This window comes from Phoca vitulina, unplaced genomic scaffold (assembly GCF_004348235.1).
Source record: "Phoca vitulina isolate PV1807 unplaced genomic scaffold, GSC_HSeal_1.0 scaffold24, whole genome shotgun sequence".
Lineage (NCBI taxonomy): Eukaryota > Metazoa > Chordata > Mammalia > Carnivora > Phocidae > Phoca > Phoca vitulina.
The window spans coordinates 10362161-10382745 of NW_022589727.1; the positions used below are offsets into that span (position 1 = coordinate 10362161).

The 20585-nt window shown below is 34.5% G+C and overlaps 1 protein-coding gene and 1 non-coding gene across 2 annotated transcripts in view; both read left to right on the plus strand.

Moving 5' to 3' along the window:
- CCDC178 (coiled-coil domain containing 178) overlaps positions 1-20585 on the plus strand; it is a 414615-nt gene that overhangs the window by 260261 nt on the left and 133769 nt on the right. Inside the window, exon 18 of the mRNA XM_032421225.1 lies at positions 4315-4464. Within this exon, the coding sequence (XP_032277116.1) occupies positions 4315-4464 (150 nt within the window). The remainder of the gene's footprint in view (positions 1-4314; positions 4465-20585) is intronic.
- Positions 12399-12581, plus strand: LOC116642862. The gene has a single exon (XR_004301402.1). It is a non-coding gene; the product is annotated as a U2 spliceosomal RNA (small nuclear RNA).

Genomic DNA, 20585 nt, shown 5'->3' on the forward strand with positions numbered 1-20585 from the left:
AAAGCAAAACAAACAAACAAACAAACCAGGAGACTGGTTATATATAACCAACATACCCATATTGACTTACAATAAAAAGTGGTTTCCAAGGAAACCAAGTTCTAGTGTCCTTCAGCAGCTCATTTTATTTATGTCAACAAGCTGTGTGTTAGCCAGATTATAAAAAGAGAGTTGCTTGGTGGAAGTAGGCTCAGAACAAGGTAATTCTGTTGTTTGTTTAATATCATTAGGTTTTATAAAGACAGTGCTGCATAGTGTTGAGTGCTGGCTCATGTTTACAAAAGAAATATATTGGATGGTAAAAAGTATGGGATCTAGAGCCAGTCTGCCTGGGTGCAAAGCCCAAGTCTCCACTTAATATGTGTGTAATCTTGCACAAGATGTCTGGGTGTTTCAGTTGCCAGGGTTGCATAATAGATACCCCCAAACTTTATGGCTCATGATTTATGTGCCAGAAATTTGAACAGGATACAGTGGAGCCTGCTTGTCTCTTGTCTCATGCTTTCTGAACCATCAGCTGGATGACTTAGAAACTAGGGATTGGAATCATCTTCAAATGACTCATTTTTTCATGGATGATGCTGACTGTTCTCTGACACCTGAGCTAGGGCTGTTTACTGGACCACCTACACTTAACTTCTCCTTGTGGCCTGGATTCCTTACAATATGGTACCTGGTTCTAAGGATGAATGTCCCCAAAGAGAGGGCCAGCCAGAAGCTGTGCATTTGTTTGTTTGTTTGTTTGTTTTAAATAAACTGGCTTCTTTAAAACCAGCTTTTTTAATAAACTAGCCTGGAAAGTCACATAGTATCCTTTCCACCATACTCTTTTGGCTGGTGAAACCACAAGTCTGCCCAGGTACAAAGGAAAGAGAAATATACTATGCTTCTTGATAGGAAGTAACAAGATTCTGGAACAACATGTGGAATGAAAGTATTTCTGTTGCCTTCTTTTGGAAAATACAATTTGCCTTACTTGACTTTTGTTGCCTTTGTTTCCCTATCTGTAAAATGAGGATAATAATGTAACAACTGAGATGATTGCTATTGTCTCACTTCTTTCCATTGTGTGTGGAATTCATAAGCCCACATTCAAGTTCAGCCCTATTTCTAAGTTCTTGTCTCTATGTCACAGGGTGAAACATAAATAGATGAGCCACTGTTTTGTCCAAAAAGAACCCAGTTCTCTAATTATAATTCCCTATTCTTTATTTGCCCAGTGTGAGAGGGAAAGAGAAGGGAAAGAGTGAGAAAAATAAACTGAAAATGGAGGAAAAGTCCAAGATGAAATCCATTTAAATCTTATTTAAAAAATAAGAAGGGTCAAATAAAGAAGAAAATGGAGAACCTACCATTTGTATATCTCGGGGTCTCAATCTGCCTTCAATTTTGAACATTTTTGGTGACAGAAGGAGAAGCCAGTTCTTTCTTTAGGTATGGTTTCTCAATACTTTGGTGTATCATGGGCTAATTAGGTAACCCCAGAAAAATGCTATGTATAGTTTCAAGGGGTTCACATACCTTGTGAAAGTCAACGATGCACCCAGAGAAAAAACTCTTGCTAAGGCTGGACAATGTGGTATATCCTTAGAATAATGTTCAGTGCAGAAACATATTGTGTGAGTGCTCTTTATATACTTCTTTCAAATCTTTACCTCTCAAGTAGTATAATATCAAGTAATATAAATTCTACATTCTAATTATATATTTGTGTGATTTTTAATATAAATCTTTCCCACAAGACCATCAATTTTGGAGATTCACCATTATATCCTAGAGCTTGGGATATAGTAGTTATTAAATTCAAAGTTTTGAATAAGTAATTAATGAAAATGAATGAATGAATGAATGAAATAACACTGTAAACTCAGAGCACAATTATTTTAACCCTCAGAGATCGCAATCAGATTTTTCTTTAATGGTTTTAGGAACAACATTTTTTTCAAGCTCACATTTAGCCAAAACCTTAAGTAGAAAGATTCTACTGGTAAGATTCAGCTGGATTTGAATTTAAAAGCGTGAAAAGTCATCTTATTTCTCTTATTAGTTTCTTCTTTCTTCTCACCCTTTTATTATATTTCTGACCCCAACTTTTGTGCCCTTGTTAAATATCTTCTACTGTTAATCTTTCATAAGCTCTTCACTCCAGTAGTGGTAACATTATTCCCATGGACATATTTCCACCAGTATCATTCCCTCTTTGTTTCATTCACATGTAATAATACTATTGGTTAAAATTAAACAAGTCAAAGTTGTAAGGTTGAACCACAGTTAAGCATAAAAAACATTTTCAAAGAGTGTCAGTAGAATACCATTATTTAATATTTTTATAAACCTAAAACTTCATCGCACATCTGAAGGTCACTGACTTTCAGGAATAGGTAGTGAAGTGACAAATTCTTCTGTAAATTCATGATTGAGAAATGATAATGTAAAATGTAAAAAATCATGACTGATGTAACAATGTTTTGAAGATTCATTGACATAACTGCACAGTTTGATTTCTTGGTATCTAATTATGGCATATAAAGCAGTAAGAACTGGTGTCATACAGAAATTGAAGGTATATGAATTTGGAAATAAAACTGCATTTTACACAGTGAGCAAACCATAAAGTACCAAATATATCCTCACTAAAGTTCCATTAAATAGGCTTGATGTAAATCCCACAACTTTTCTACCACTTCTCTCAAACGCAATGTTTATAGTAACCATCTAGGGCTTGAAAGAAATGTAATTGAGAAGTAGAATACCTCAGGTATCAGGGTTGTGCTTATGTTAAATCAAACAAACAAAAAAACTCAAAATGATTCCTCCTCCTACCTTCAGTAGAACATTTATCAAAGATCCAACTGAATCACTTGAGGCTTAGATTTTAATAAGTGTTAAGATATCAAAAAGAACTGTAACCATTTTTTTTCAGAATTATCCCCACCAGAGTAAAATACTCATATATATTTGGTCCTCCTACCAAAAGATAATTCTGTGTGATTTTAGATAAGTTTATTAGATAAAAGTTTCTAAAGTTTAGAATTACTATGCCAGAATTAGGACAAGGACATTTAAAATGGTTCTCAGTTCATCATTTTGGCTTTTTGAAAAACAGCTATGACATAATATTCATCATTAGGGATCAATATGGATACCAGGCTTTCATGAGAAATATGTTTATTGACCTTAATAAATCTTCAAGTGTGTAAATACAGAAATATTTGTACAGGCAATTTTCTGCTGAATTGCATTTCGTCTGCGCATTCTCATACTGCAGTATATTTTTAAACAACTTATACTAAAGGTTTGATGTGAGAGCAATTTTCGCAAGGAAACATTTTTAATTGCTTCACAATGGTTATTTTTATATCTAGTTATTTAATCATCATTATCATCATTATGATTAATCCACATTTATGTGTTTTGTAAACTTTTTGCTACTATAAATAAAGTTTTAGTGAATAAAGCTTTTTGCTTAGAATAAATTTCCATAAAATGAACTACTAGATTAACAGGTTTGAAAATATTTAAGGCTGTTGATAAATTCTGTATTTTTTGAAGCACCAGAGAAAACTGTATGTGCTACAAACATTAAAAAGAATCAACAACTAGACTGAATTCACACATCTAATTAAAAATGATACCCCTATTTGCCAATTGGTAGCCCCGAATTTGCCAATTGGTAATATTACAAAAGTTATATTCTAAGGGGTTTGTATTAGATTTAACATATATTTATTTAGTCATGAGGGGGTGTTATAAAGTTCTCATCTACTCACAGATTTAACCTTTAATATAGCTAAAGTATAGTAGAATCGAATAATGTCTCTCTCATGGTACTTCTAAATGTTGAGTTCCTTGTCTTTGTCTTTTACCCTTTAATCTTCTGTGTTTTCAGTGAGTGTCACCACTCTGAACCTCTTGGAAATAGGATTCTAAGCTTCCAAGTGTCTTCTACCTATTTGAGCGTTGGGGTTTGGGGAAAGGAAAAGGGGGTAGTAAACTGGAAGAAGGCTCCTAGGAAGCTGAGTGGAGCATCTCAGGACTGAGTACTTCCCAAGGCATTGTGGGGGGAAGTCTGGGAAAGAGGGAGAACAAAAATCAGAGATACTCTGGTAAATCACTGTTCAAAAAAGAAAGAAAAGAAATAAGTGAATCAAGAAAGAAAATTATTAAATCCAAGGAGGATATTGGTGTCAGAGGAAGCACCTTTTGACTTTATTTTTTTCTACAATATGTAATATAATATTTGTAGATAATTCAAATGATGTTGAAAAAATTCAAGAAAATTAAAATGACTTTAAATATATATTTATCTTCTAGAAAATACAAGATGATTCTCTAGAAGAAAATCTACGTTTAGCTCAAGAATATCAAAAATTACAGACTATTTTCTTAACAGAAAAGGACAATTATTTCAATCTATATGATAGACAGTTATCACTTGATGCTTCAATTCGAGATAAGAAACAGGTAGGTTTTCTTATTTTTTTTAAATAATGATTTACTTGACATATGTACTACAAAAAGTAACAAGTCGTCAGTCATGGGCTCTCCAATCTCATGGTGATCCTTTATATGCCACCAAATGGCATGTTTTCTTCTTGTAGAGTTTTGTTTTATGTTTTTATCAACTTTGAAACTCAATTTTGAATAGATATGTGAGAAATGAAGGAACTTCGTGTCTAATCCACCATTTTATACTAATTTGCTTTATTATAACCTGGAATACCAAATTTTTAGAGTTTATAGATTTAGATATATTATCATAGACTTTGAATTTCATTTTTATCTATAGGTAGCTTTTCATGATATGCCTCAAAATCTTCTTCATGTTTTATGGGCTCCAAATGTTGGTTTCTATTTTCTTAACAAGTATGAGTCTTAATTAGAAACTTGGTTGACCCTTTGTAGTTACTGGAAATCAGTAGAAATTCTCATATATATTATAAAATCTTCTGTAATAATAAAAATAGAAAAGTAAAACACATAATATATCAGAAATGAAAAAGGAAAGCGAAAGCTCCATCACTAGTGTTAAGATATGGCCGCTTCCTCTGAATTCTTCCCCAGATACTCATTGGCAAGAAAATCATTTCCCTTTGAATTTTTGTTTCTCCCCAGAATCTAAATTTCAAAATATAGAGGCATGATTATTTTTTAACAATCTACCTAGTCCTAAGAACCAGTAGACTGCTAATTAACCTTTTTTCCTATTGTCACCCATACTACTCCACCATAAATTAGTTGTTTAAAATTCCAGTACTGTACTTATCCCTCCTTATTGTGGAATATTGGGAAGATAGAAGGCCAGGACTTGAGTGCAATCTCTACCACTTACTAGCTCAGTGATCTTGGCGAATTATTTATCCTTTCTGACCTTAGTTTTCTCATCTGTAAAATAAGATATACCTCAGAGGAAAACTGATAAGGAATAAAAAGGAGACATCCATAGTTATTTTGAAAACAAAAGGATACTATGCAACTCTAACTATTACATTGATCTGGTATGCTGCTTATAAACTCCCTTATGTTTCCCATCCATCTACTCTCGTGTGAGTTAAAGTTTCTGAATACATTGAAAGAAAGAGTGTGTATTTTTCTTTTAAAATTAGAAGCAAGATGAAGGTAGATTAAGAAATAAATGTGTTTGGGAGAGAATTGATAATATAACTATATACCAAAATCTTAGTGTCCTCAAACCACGTGCAGGATTCAAAGAAAGGACATCAATGGAACATTTGTCCAATCACTTCATGCATTTGACATTGTTATTGAGGTTAAACATGTTCTATTTGTTCCTGATAATTGAGGAGGAGAAAATAATCAATGGCTATACTGTATTTCCTTTTCTAACCAGGAGGGAAACAAAAATAAATTTTATGTATACTTGTTATCAGTTTATATAGAATCCTTTGGTGGCAAATGATAAATAGATACCTGCATAAATAGTGAAGAACTGATGCCTTTAAGAGAGATCCATAACACCATATTCCCATAGTAAGAATAAAATTGTCTTGATGTTGGAATTAGAGCAAATCATGATTCAGGATTAAAGGAGTGAGACCCTGGTATGAACAGACAGTGAGGTATGCTAGGAAATTGAGTTTATATTTGTGATGATCCCTCAAACGAATCACTTTTAGCACACCTGTTTCAGGGAAACTTTCAAAGATTTATTTGTACTTCCAATCATTTTTCATTTCCATCCTTCAGCGATGGAGGTCATTAAGTGCAGGCTGCCCTTGTCAGTGTCATGTAGGATCAATTTGCTGCAATGGACAGAGAGGCCTTATTGATGCTGTTAAATCTGTCAGTGAGAAATCGTATGTCATTAGCGTCTAATGCACTGCTTACAGGATGGAATTTGGCCATCAAAATGGAAAAAAACCCTTTAATATTTTAGTCCATTTCTTTGATATTGCAGCATTTCCCATATTATATATATGTATGTTTTAGTCCTTTGACCAGTTTAGTTTTGGGTACACAAAAGCACTGTTCAACCTCTGATTTCCTTGTTTAATTTCCTTGTCATATAAAGTGGATCTCACTTTAAGGAATTTTGTGTATTATTTTTCTGTTTCCTGTTTTATAATAACTTCATTGCTTCTGAGCATAGAGTCCTTTTGGCATGGTAAATAATTACATTTTGATTTTTGTGCTTCTTATGGAGTAGTATTCTCTCTACACAGATTTCGTCCTTTTTTGTATTTTTAGGCCAAGAGTAGCAAAAAAAAGCTTAATGGAGGAATAAAACAAGTTAACTATAAAAAATAATGTCCCTTTCCTTAACACAATTTTACATACAGATGGTTCAAGTGTTAGAATGCTATAGTATTACTCTTGGTGATAAAATTATGTCTCCTTCCTTTGCACATGTTACTTGATACTTTCCTGTGCTTTAAATTTTTGCAGTGATGAATATTTTCCCCTTTAAAAATCAGAAACAAACAAAAATGACTGTACAAAATTCCTGTTTTCCCTGTTCATGGGTAATGATGGAATAGAATCCAATCTAAAACTTTTCAGATCTCAAAATTTAAAATAACACTAAAGGGGAATAAAAGAAAAATATCTGAAAAACAGGTTGTGCTTCTTTGTAAAAATACATTTTCATTATTTTCATTAAAAGATTTAAAAAATGTTTTTCTTTTTTAAAAAAAAATCCATCAGTATGTTGATAAAATCATGTGTTTGTTTTAATTGCTGTCTCAAATTCTTCAAGTCTGCAAAGAAAGGTAAGCTAAGCAAGCATACAAATGTTGATGTGTTCTGTTGGCTGAAAACATGATCCCTTTCAAAACTGGTTAAAATGTATTTTTAATTCTTTTGTAACCCACTTGTGAAGCTTAACCTTTGCCGACTCCAGTTCTCAGTACTTTCAAACTAAGGGAATACAAATTATTACAGAATCAGTCAGCACTTAACAAGCACTTATACAGGCCTGGTATCTGTGCCAAGCAGTTTGCAAATATTATCTTTGTAATGTCCATTAGTAATCCTCTAAAATTTTTTATTATTATTATAATCATCTCCAGGTTAAGATATGGAACTGAGATTGTGTCACAAGGTCATCCAAGTAGAGGGAACTGACTAAGATAGGAATCAAACACAGGATTTTTAAAAACCCAACCCATTTCATAACCATGACACTACGCCTCTACTATAACATTATTAAACAATCCTATACTGTCTCATCAGTCTTTATAAAGCATGTAAAAACCAAATCAGTCATGCATTATGTCGCTAGTGTCCAACTGAAACAGATTATTTGATTCACTAATTGTTTTTATAATTTTATCTCATTGAAACCACTTTTTCAATAATGATTTTCTTGTGGGGAAAGGTCTACCACCTATTTAATTAGAAATTATTTAATTTTCATAGGGATTATAGATAAGTTTTGCAATTCTAAAATTGTAAAATTTTTGAACTGGAAATGCCTTTAGAAATTTTACCCATCTCCTTAAAAATAGAAGATTATTTCACCCAAAACCATAAGATACCTTGGAATAAAGCTAACCAAAGAGGTAAAGGATCTATACTCTAGGAGCTACAGAACACTTATGAAAGAAATTGAAGAAGACACAAAAAGATGGAAAAACATTCCATGCTCATGGATCGGAAGAATAAACATTGTTAAAATGTCTAAATGCTGCCCAGAGCAACTATACCTTCAATGCCATCCCGATCAAAATTCCAATGACATTTTTCAAAGTGCTGGAACAAACAATCCTAAAATTTGTAAGGAATCAGAAAAGACCCTGAATCGCCAAGGAAATGTTGAAAAAGAAACACAAAGCTGGGGACATCACGTTGCCCGATTTCAAGCTATATTACAAAGCCGTGATCTCCAAGACAGCATAGTACTAACACAAAAACAGACATATAGATCAATGGAACAGATTAGAGAGCCCAGATATGGACCCTCAACTCTATGGTCAAATAATCTTCAACAAAGCAGGAAATAATATGCAATGGAAAAAAGACAGTCTCTTCAATAAATGATGCTGGGGAAATTGGACAGCTATATACAGAAGAATGAAACTCAACCATTCTCTAACACCATACACAAAGATAAACTCATAGTGGATGAAAGACCTCAATGTGAGACAGGAATCCATCAAAATCCTAGAGGAGAACATAGGCAGTAACCTCTTCGACATCGGCTACAGCAACTTCTTTCAAGATACATCTCCAAAGGCAAGTGAAACAAAAGGGAAAATGAACTTTCGGGACTTCATCAAGATAAAAACTTCTGCACAGCAAAGGAAACAGTCAACAAAACAAAGAGGCAACCCACAGAATGGTAGAAGATATTTTCAAATGACACTACAGACAAAGGGCTGATATCCAAGATCTATAAAGAACATCTCAAACTCAACACCCAAAAAACAAATAATCAAGTCAAAAAATGGGCAGAAGACATGAACAGACACTTCTCCAAAGAAGATATACAAATGGCTAACAGACACATGAAAAATGTTCATCATCATTAGCCATCAGGGAAATTCAAATCAAAACCACATTGCGGGGCGCCTGGGTGGCTCAGTCGTTAAGCGTCTGCCTTCGGCTCAGGTCATGATCCCGGGGTCCTGGGATCGAGCCCCGCATCAGGCTCCCTGCTCAGCGGGAAGCCTGCTTCTCCCTCTCCCACTCCCCCTGCTTGTGTTCCCTCTCTCGCTGTGTCTCTCTCTGTCAAATAAATAAAACCTTTAAAGAAAAAAGAAAAAAAAAAAAAAAAAAACCACATTGCGATACCACCTTACACCAGTTATAATGGCAAAAATTGACAAGGCAAGAAACAACAAATGTTGGAGAGGTTGTGGAGAAAGGGGAACCCTCTTACACTGTTGGTGGGAATGCAAGTTGGTACAACCACTTTGGAAAACAGTGTGGAGGTTCCTCAAAAAATTAAAAATAGAGCTACCCTATGACCCAGCAATTGTACTACTGGGTATTTACCCCAAAGACACAGATGTAGTGAAAAGAAGGGCCATATGCACCCCAATGTTCATAGCAGCAATGTCCGCAATAGCCAAACTGTGGAAAGAGATGAGATGCCCTTCAACAGACCAATGGATAAAGATGTGGTCCATATATACAATGGAATATTACTCAGCCATCAGAAGGGATGAATACCCAACTTTTACAACAACATGGATGGGACTGGAGGAGTTTATGCTAAGTGAAATAAGTCAAGCAGAGAAAGTCAATTATCATATGGTTTTGCTTATTTGTGGAACATAAGGAATAGCATGGAGGACATTAGGAGAAGGAAGGGAAAAAAGAAGGGGAGAAAATCGGAGGGGGAGACGAACCATGAGAGACTATGGACTCTGAGAAACAAACTGAGAGTTTTAGAGGGGAGGGGAAGTGGGAGGATGAGTTAGCCTGGTAATGGGTATTAAGGAGGGCACGTATTGCATGGAGCACTGGGGGTTATACGAAAACAATGAATCATGGAACACTACATCAAAAACTAATGATGTACTGTATGGAGACTAACATAACATAATAAAATTAAATTAAATTTAAAAAAAAGATTATTTCACACACAAAAAAAATTAAAAATAAAAAGTAAAATAAAAGAGTATTTCATAACTGAGGAACCTTAGGGCCAGAGTGGCCCAGTGATCTACCACATACACAGTTAATTAGAAAAAAAGTTGGCCTAGGACACAGTTGTCTTAACTTACGTTCAAATATTCTCTCCAACCAACTGTAAAATGAGCATGTGCTGTGATATTTTTCGAAGGTTTGAGTGGACCAGTAGTTGAAAAGTTGTAAGAGTAACTGCAATGGATATTCTCAGATTGGAGCATCTTCTTTAAGCAACCTGAGCTTATTAAGGAATCATGTAGGGACATAAATCAGAGGACTACTTTGGAGGTCTAGGGGATACTTCTGGGTCTCACAGAATTCATTCATTCATTCATTCATTCATTCATTCAGTTATTCAAATAAATTATTAATCATCCAGTGTACTGACATCCATTGTTTTGATATAATTAAAGGTACAGGAATATGCCACCTCAACTCAGCTTCCATGCTGAATCCTGATTCCCAGAAATGAAGGGATTCTTTTCTAGACTAAAGCATAGAATCAGAGCACAACAATATCCTCTCTTTACTCCACCAATGGAAGAATCATGAATTTTTGCTGTCTAATCTGCATCACCTAGGTCTCAATAGACGTTTCCATTTTAAATTCTCAAAAAGATTGTATCATCCATAGACTTCATTAGCATGTTTTCTCTTCCCTTTTTCAGTTTTTAAACATGGGTTTCCTGTAATACTCACTTTACATTGATTTGATGAGGAGTCAAAGTCAATTCTAGCAATAAACAAAATTATTTTCTAAAGGAATGTGAAAGCGGTTTTAGTTCTCTTTTTCATAAGTACTTTATATTGCTTGTTATCTTGCATATATTAAAATTAGGCTTCAAGTAGTGATTTTTGAGTGCTTGTTTTAGTGTAGATGGAAATTCATTTCTTTGCTAGGAAAATCATAACTCCTTAATAGTTTTGTCACGCGCACGCACACATGCACACACATACACTTGTTCAAAAGGAGTTGCTGCACTTTATAGACTGATAAGCTTGCATTAAATTTCTACTGGCCCTTTTCCCTGAAGAACTCTCAAGAGATTTCTGAAGAGCTTTTGTGATCCTAGACAGGAGTAGACAGCTGGTCATCTGTTGTTCTATCCCAATGAGTCTCCCTTCTGTTGTCCAAAATATCATAAAAATATCATAAAAATTAAGGAAATCTACGTATGTCATGAATCCATAAAATATATGTACATACTAGTCTATTTTATCATTTACTCCCATAAAATATATACAAATCTATTCTAAAAAGTTAAAATTTACCAAAACTTATGTACACAAATTTACAGACCACACATAGCACAATTTGCAGCCTAGAGAAATGTAAACAAACAAAAAGATGAAGTATGACATTATAACTTCATAAAATTAACTATGTACTGTACTACTGTAATAATTTCATAGCCACCTCCTATTGCTATTGTGGTGAGCTCAAGTGTTGTATCTGCTCGAAAGGCCCTGTGAATGCTTATCATCTCTGTGTGAGCACTTCCTCTCTCCAGTAAATTGCTATCCTAGTAAAAGTGATCTCAAGATATATGGGTACCTGGCAACGCCTGGAGACGTTTTTGGTTATCACACCTGGGGGGGATGTTGGAGGGGTGTTTCTGCTATCTAATGGGTAGAGGCCAGGGATACTGCTAAAAATCTGCCCCCCCCCCCCCAAACACACACACCAAAAAATTTTCCAGCCTAAAATATCAATAGAGCTAAGGTTAAGAAACCCTAATATATATATAAAGAGATTCAGATACAGAGACAGAGATAGATGTATTATATATTTATCATATATAACTATATATATATGGCACACTGCATACTATATCCCCCTTTTAAAATCCCAAGCCACATTTGCATATTAAAGATTCTGAGAAATCCCATTTTAAGAAGCCTGTTGACTCAGTTAACCCTGAATTTCCTGTGATCCCTGGAACCCTTTCTTAGGAAACCTGTTTACAACTGACTGTATTTAGTAGATTAAACCTTGCAAAATATTATTCTATAGAGAAATTGAGAAAATTTAATGTCATAAAATCATACATTCAGGAAATTTTGCTTACATATAATTTTTATAAAAAGAAGTAAATAAAGTATTCTTTATATTACCTATAAAGCCCTAGAAAAAAACTGGAATATTTTCAAATAAATAGGTTATGTTCTTTGGAATCCATACAGACTTAGAACTCTGACTTTTAAAAATGCCATAGTGTAGCTATAAAATGAAATAGTAATTTTTAATGACCCAAAGACCATGTTAAAAAATTATAATAAAACAAGTAAAATGTTTATAATATGTACCTCCTTGGCCTTTTGGCTAAGATCAAGTGTAGTATCTGTTCTTATCAGTTTAATAGGTATATTTTCTACTTAGGCTTCTCTAATGTATAACTTAGAACTGCAATTGATTTGCAATTCTGTGGGATTATCAGTACAATGATTTTTTTAGTTTTGAACTACACATATGCATCACAATGACATAAACATTTGAAAAAAATGCTCTTGTAATCATCTTTCTCCAAATCTACGGAGCTGTATCTTATAATCATTTATTAACATGAATATTAATATAGGAAATGCATATTCATATACTAAATGTTTTCTCTAGGTATTTTTGTTCTTTTTCCAGAGTTTTACTCTTATTGAAAGTGGGAAGGAATATCTATGGACAACTTATTTATTCCCTCTGAGCCTCTGAAAAAATGGAAATATTAATGTCTCCCTAGAAGGATTATTGTAAAAAGTATATCATAACAGTTAACATTTATGAAGCACTAACTATGTGTAAGGCACTTTGCAAGCTTTTATATGTAATTTTATTTATTCAACAACCCCATGGAACATAAATATATATTTTAAATAAAAAGCACCTAGAATAGTTTTTCACAAACTATGTATTTTGCACATGGAAGATATGACAATTGATATTGTTATTATTCTTTAGATAAACATATATCCCTTACTTCTTATACAAAATCTTGGTGTGGCTATACTATTATGAGAGAGCTTCTAGTCTATAATAGGTATAAAATAGTTTATGCGACCTGAGAATATAGTGTGAATTAAGGAGAGAGAGGACAGAAATACAGGGTAATAGTGACATCATGATAATCACTTAGAAACATACGCAGGTGCTGGAAGGAATAGAGCAACAGACAAACAACTAATTGTTTAGGTAAAGCTGACAGAGGGTTACAGAATAGAAAATCTTATATATACACACATACATGAGAAAGTATGAGGGATAGACTTGGCAGTAACTCATGGATTAGTCAGAGTTACATCCAAATCTTATACTAAAAAACACCGTTAGAACATATACATTTATTAAAAGAGCCCATGCACAATACTGTAACAACTGGAAATTACCTAGAGATAACCCAAAGAGGAAATATGTTATTAGAACCTTCACGAAGAAGTCTGTAAAATCACAGATGGAGAAGACAACAATAAAAACAACACATACCATGATGACACTCAGTATTTTAATTTGATGGGATCTGGCATCTTCACATTGCAATTCTAAAGCAATTCCAGACAAGCTACAATGACACAAGTAAACAGTATTTTATTTACATCCACATTCCCAGAGAACATATTTTGTACATAGTGGAATGTGTTCTACTTATCCATATTCTATGTACACCTATGTAAACCTGATTTTCCAACTAGAGAAGAAGTTATTCAATTTTCAGAGGTTCCTTAATTCACTAGGCACTAGATCACAAGTTATATTTCTTTTGTTTCCTTGAAATGGGCCTGAGTAAATTAACACTACAAAAATATATAATTAATGTGCCTGTACAATCTGACCCCTTTAAGTGTTTGTTAATAAATGACTATGGAAAAATATTGTGGGCAGATAGGCATTAAAAACATTTTCCTTTTGTCAGCTAAAGGGTAACTCAAATAGCTTTCCTATCAAAGTAATCCTGAATATGACAGATTCCTTTTTTAAATCTTATACTATTCCATCATAGTAAATCAATTTAAAAACAAAAACAAAAACATGTACACACAAGCCAATACGCTATCCGAGAAGAGGAAAGAAATAATGGAGTGAATAATATAGTTTTAGAATTCTGTGAAGTTGTGTCAGATATAAAATCATTTTCAAATTATTTCCTTGGGTGCTGGTAATCAGAATTGTGTGGTCTTTCAAGGAAAAAATCCTCATTTTAAAGAAAGATATGCAATGTACTCATAGGTTATTGAAAAAAGTATATAAAACAAAGCTACTATCTGCATTGATGTACATAGAAAAAGAGCAAAAATGTTATCTGTAAAAGCAGAAAAGAATTTGGCCTGCTTGACTTTTTGTATCAAGCATGCTACAGCAATCTTTTGATTCTAATATGAAACTATAGTAAGGATCATTGCACTAATGCATGAGGATTTGTGATAATGTTGCAGAAATTTTACTGTCAAAACTGAACTGCAGTGTAATGACTTTTGTTATCATGGTTTCTAATAACTATTCAGCATGAATTGACCCTACATATGTTTTGCTGCAATAATGTGTCAGTAACTCAAAAAGCTAAAAAGGAAATAAAAAACAGTCAATACAGTACTATGTATGATTTCATGATAACCTTTCTCCATTCTGACTATTAATATTGTTAAAACAATTGTAACACAGACACCATGCAAACTACAGGATCACAGAAATAAAAGCTTAGACACTTTGTGACAGTTCTGGCCAAATATACCTTAAAAGTGCTTTACAAGAAAACAGTTCTCCTCTGTTCACACTGAGAACTAGGTACTGATTGGTCCCTTACTACTTTGGAGTCTGTTACTCTCTGCTGTAGGGATGCTTTGATATGTTTCTCTTCTTTTCCTTACAATGTGTTTTAGTTTCTTCCCCCCTTTTATGAGATTCCTCTCTCTTTCTCTCTCGCTCTTGCTCTCTTATTCCTTCTTTCTTTATTCCTTTATCTTTGCATCTCTCCATTGGAGGATATTTTCACTGGAGCATCTCTTTGTTGCAATAAATAAGGGAAAATAAAAATAACCTATTGCACACCTCCTATGTGGCTGCCACCATGCTATGCATTTCAAGTGTAAAGCATTGAACCCTGCACCTACAATAATATAGTTACAGATAAAGTTCTCATTATTATTCTATTCTTCTTATTTAATTTATAAATACTCTATGGAGGGACGCCTTGGTGGCTCCGTCAGTTGAGCGTCTGACTTTTGATTTCGGCTTAGGTCATGATCTCAGGGTCCTGGGATCAAGCCCAGTGTCAGGCTCCCCACTTGGCAGGGAATCTGCTTGTCTCCCTCTCCCTCTGCCCTTCCCCCCAGTCATGTTCTCTCTCTCTCTCTCTCTCTAAAATAAATAAGTAAATCTTTTTTAAAAAACTCTATGAGACAACGGTGAATATTCTAATTTTTTCTTAGGAAACTAAGAGCTACTGTAACAAAATACCACAGACTGGGTGGCTTAAATAGTGACCTCATTTTAACTAAATTGTCTTTGTAAAGAGCTTATCTCTAATTACAGTCACATTCTGAGGTCCTGGAGGTAGGACTTTAACATATGAATTTGGAGGGAGAGGAACAGTAAAATCCATAATAGGTGCTTTGTAATTTAAGGGCACACTACTTGTCTGTGGAAAACAGTGCTGTGATTCAAACCCAGGTCCCTTGGGCTCAAGCTTATGGACTTTCTGCTATTCCACAGCTTCTCTTATATTCTTTTTTTCTACCCTGCTCAACCTGTTATTCATCCTGTGCATCATTATATCTCTTTAAATGCAAACATCTTTCAATTATAAGGACTTTGTAACATCTGTGACACCGGGTGTATGATTAAGCAGTGCCTAGTAATGAAATACTTTTTGATGGAGAGATTTTATGGTTTTGTACAGGAAATAGCAGATCATTTATGTTTCTCATCAGTGGTCAGAGATCCAAGCAGGAAAGTTCTTTTTCCAACTAAATGGACTTTAAAATTCCTCTCTCATTGCCTCAGACTGAAGAACATGTATTTATCAATGCAGATGAACCTAATCACAGAGACTGCAATAGAAATTAGGATGAAGATACAGGCCATACATGTTAAAAAACAGAGAGAGAGAGCAGCAGCTGCAAGAGGCAGGCAGCATTTAGCAAAGAATGTAGAAGGAAGGTGCTCCTGGGTGGCACAGTTGGTGAAGCGTCCTTCTCTTGATTTCGGCTCAGGTGAGGATCCCAGAGTTGTGGGATGGAGCCCCATGTCAGGCTCTGAACTCAGCGGGGAGTCTGCTGGAGATTCTCTGTCTCTCCCTAGCTCTCTGCCCTTCCCCCTGCTCATGCTCTCACTCTCAAATAAATAAATAAATCTTTTTTGAAAAAGAATATAGAAGGAAGCAAAGCCTTCTGTGGAAATTTGATAATAAGAGCTTGAGATTCTGGGAGATATGGTAGCATGAGTAGGTTTAGACACATGTATACACATGCACGCATGCACCAAGGTGCCAAGAAATAATATAATAATCAATGCTGAAAGGATAGGTGGCTGACAAATACACTGTACAAGTAGAATTTCTCCCAAACACAACAGAGTTGTAGAAAAGAATATACGAAGGATACCAAGTGCTGATAAATGGAAACTCACATTCTTTTAAAAGAGCACTGCAATGTGACAGTAGGCAAAGGAAGGAATTATGGGAACACCACCTCCCCAAATATCTTCCTGTATTGGAAGCACGTGGGCCAAGGTAAGGACTATCATAGTGAGTCCTCCTTTCAGCTTGACCGAGCTTCTGAAAAGCAATCTCCCCTAACTTGGATGAGATCTTTCTTACCTGGAGGTGAAAGGACTAGAGGTATTCCTCTTGGTTATCTGTGGATAGTTTATCTGAAAGCATTGTTACATTTGTGCGCCAACAGCAGTGTAGCACATGTGTGTGGGAGAAAGGCCTGGGGCTGTCCCAAATAAAGAGCCGGCTGGTTGTGGGTCTTATCTCTAGTGATGCCTCACCAAGTTTTAAATTTCAAGGATAAAGAAAAAATTCCGGAAAGGATCTATTTAGAAGAAACAGTGATACAGAGGGAAATTATCACACTAACCCCAGACTTAACATTGTCAATGTTTTATGACAGAAAACCGTTAGAAAAATATCTACATAAATGTACAGAACAAATTAAGGCACCCAAGAATGCTGAATCTAGGCAAATTATTGTTTATGTGATGAAAATATAAAGGTATTTTCAAATGAGCAAACTAACAACAAATACAGCAAGTTTTAAAAATCCAGATGGCCAATAAACATAGGAAAAAATGCTTCTACCTCTCTAAAAATTGTATACATACAAATTAAAATGAGGTACAAGTTTTCAACTCTGTTTTTGGAAAATCAGTAAGATTGATTACATAGTGCTGGTAGGGGTGGTAGGAAAAGAGGCATCCATAAAAGATGAGAACTCTCATTTGTCCATAACCAAATTCACCAACCTACCTATATCTATTCCACAGTTGCTGTCCTTCTTATTAAAATTGAAGTACTTCAGCTCCTAATATAAATAAGGCCCTTCAGTTGTGCTCTAAAGCCATCCCTTTCACCTTTTCATAGCCATCATCCATACAACTTTCCCATCCTTCTGTATCTTCAGATTTTTTCCCTCTCCACTGGACTATTCCCATCATCATACAAACATGCTGTAGTACTTACCACCTCAGAAGCCCTCTTTTGATTCCACATTCCCTAGAGCCCTTCATTTTTATTAAAAATTTTGGAATGAGTCTTCTACATATACAGTCTTTACCTCTCACTTCCCATTCTCTTCTTTGAAGTACCACTTGTCAATGACTGCCATAATGTCAAATCCAGTAGTCTGTATCTGGTCTCATCTTGCTCAATGGCTCATAAATATTTGTTCACTGTTGACCATTCTCCTTCTTGAAGAATCTTTTGCCTTGGTCATGATACCGTGGTCTCATTTTTTTCCCCCCTCACTGGACAGTCTATATCTCCTGTATTGACAACTCATTCTGTTCAATTGCCAAAGGTTGGGGCAGTGCAATGCTCAGTAGTAGGATTCATTCACTTTTTTATCCACGTCCTATCTTTAGGTGGATGCCTAAATAATTATGCAAGCATAATTTTGAGGAAAAGAAGCCAAAGAGTACATACTATATGATTTTTTATTGTTGTTTATGTGAACAACAATATAATATATATTGCAACAATATAATATATATTGTTTATATTTATATATGTTTATATATTTATATATGTTTATATAAACAATATAATATATATTGCAACAATATAATATATATATATTATATAATCTATGCTGTTAGAAATCAGGAGAGTTGTTATCCTCTGTAGGAGGTACTGACTGGAAGAGGACATAAAGGGGGTTTGGGGAACGTTAGTAATGTTTTCTTTCCTGATCTCGCGGATGTGTTCAGTTTGTAAGTAATTCATTGAACTCTTTACTTGTGATGTGCATACTTTAATATACATATATCATAATTAAATTGTGAAATCACCCAGTGACTTACACCATATTCAGAATAAAATCCACACTTCTTGTGCTGGCCTGACAGACTGCATAATCCACTCTCTTCCCCCTCATGTCACTTGCAAGCTCATTCCATTCTGCTGTGGCCTCAGGCTATTTATAGATCCTTGGCTACTCATTCTCAGGATGGGGTCTTTGAAATTTTCAATCCTTCCAGATGTAAATTTCCTCCCAAATTTCCTATAGCTAGCTCCTTCTTTCCACTTAACAATCACATTAAGTTTCCTCCTAAGAGCAGCCTTCTCAGAGCTCCTAATCTGAAGGTGTGCCTTGGCCACCCACTCTCATGTCACCCTATTTTATTTTCTTCATAGCACTTAATATTTCGATATTTTATTCTATGTTCATTTGCTCATGGCCTATTTCTGCTGACTGAATGTAAGCTCAATAAGGGCGAGGAAGGAACTTATCCTCTTATTCACAACCACAACTCTAGAACACAGAAAAGTACCTGGCAAGTATTTTTTCAATTACTAGATGATTGTTCCTGGTGGGGTATCTAACAAAATATTTATGCATACCCACTGAGACAGTATTTCTACTTCTGGGAATTTGTAAGAAAGTAATCTGAAAAAGTCTGCAGAGATATACATATAATGATGTCATCTATAATTTGCAACGACGTGGATGGAACTGGAGGGTATTATGCTGAGCGAAATAAGTCAATCAGAGAAAGACATGTATCATATGACCTCACTGATATGAGGAATTCTTAATCTCAGGAAACAAACTGAGGGTTGCTGGAGTGGTGGGGGGTGGGAGGGTTGGGGTGACTGGGTGATAAACATTGGGAAGGGTATGTGCTATGGTGAGCACTGTGAATTGTGTAAGACTGTTAAATCACAGATCTGTACCTCTGAAACAAATAATACATTATATGTTAAAAAAAAAAAAAAAGAGGAAGAAGAAGATAGCAGGAAGGGAAGAATGAAGGTGGGGAAATCAGAGGGGGAGACGAACCATGAGAGACGATGGACTCTGAGAAACAAACTGAGGGTTCTAGAGGGGAGGGGGGTGGGGGGATGGGTTAGCCTGGTGATGGGTATTAAATAGGGCACGTTCTGCATGGAGCACTGGGTGTTATACGCAAACAATGAATCATGGAATACTACATCAAAAACTAATGATGTAATGTATGGTGATTAACATAACAAAAAAAACTAAAAATAAAAAAAAATGATGTTGGCTATAGCACTGTTTATAAAAAGGAAAAATGTCAGCATATTCAATATATAGTAATATGGAATTGTTTGAGTATATAATAGAATTGGCATATAGTAGAGTATGATACAGTCTTTAAAAAGAATAACATAAATAAATGGAACATATTTCATTAAAATATCAGGTTATAACTCAACATGTACTGTATGATTCCTATTTTGTATTCTTATATGCATTAGATTTTATTATATTTATTTCTATTGATCCATCTGGAAAGATATAGTCCAAAAGTTAACTGTATTAAGGCTGTTTGTGGATGATTTTCAGTCTTCCTCATTCCTTTGTTTATTTTATTTTTATGATGAGCATTTATTATTTCATGATATAAAATGTAAACCTTTTTTATGTTACAAAATAAAAATTAATAAGGCCCTTGAAACAAGAAGTGTGAAACAAAGTAGCTATCATGAGATTTTGAAAAATGGAGAACACTCAGAAGAAAAATCTAGAAAAATCCAGATCAGATAAAATTCCAAATATTCTCAGCTCCTACTATAAATTCTTTTTACTATAGTTCATTCGCTTTGCTTACTTAAAATAGAGATAATTCTCATTACAAATATGGGTTCAGTTATTGTCATAAGGGTTTGTAATCTTCACAGTCTGAAGTAATTACACCCTTAATAGAAATTATTCTATCTTTATACAAGGATAATGAACCCTACATCACAATTTGGATCAATGCTGAAAGAAAGAATAGGAAAAATGCCACAGCATCACTTAAAATATATATTTATAAATTT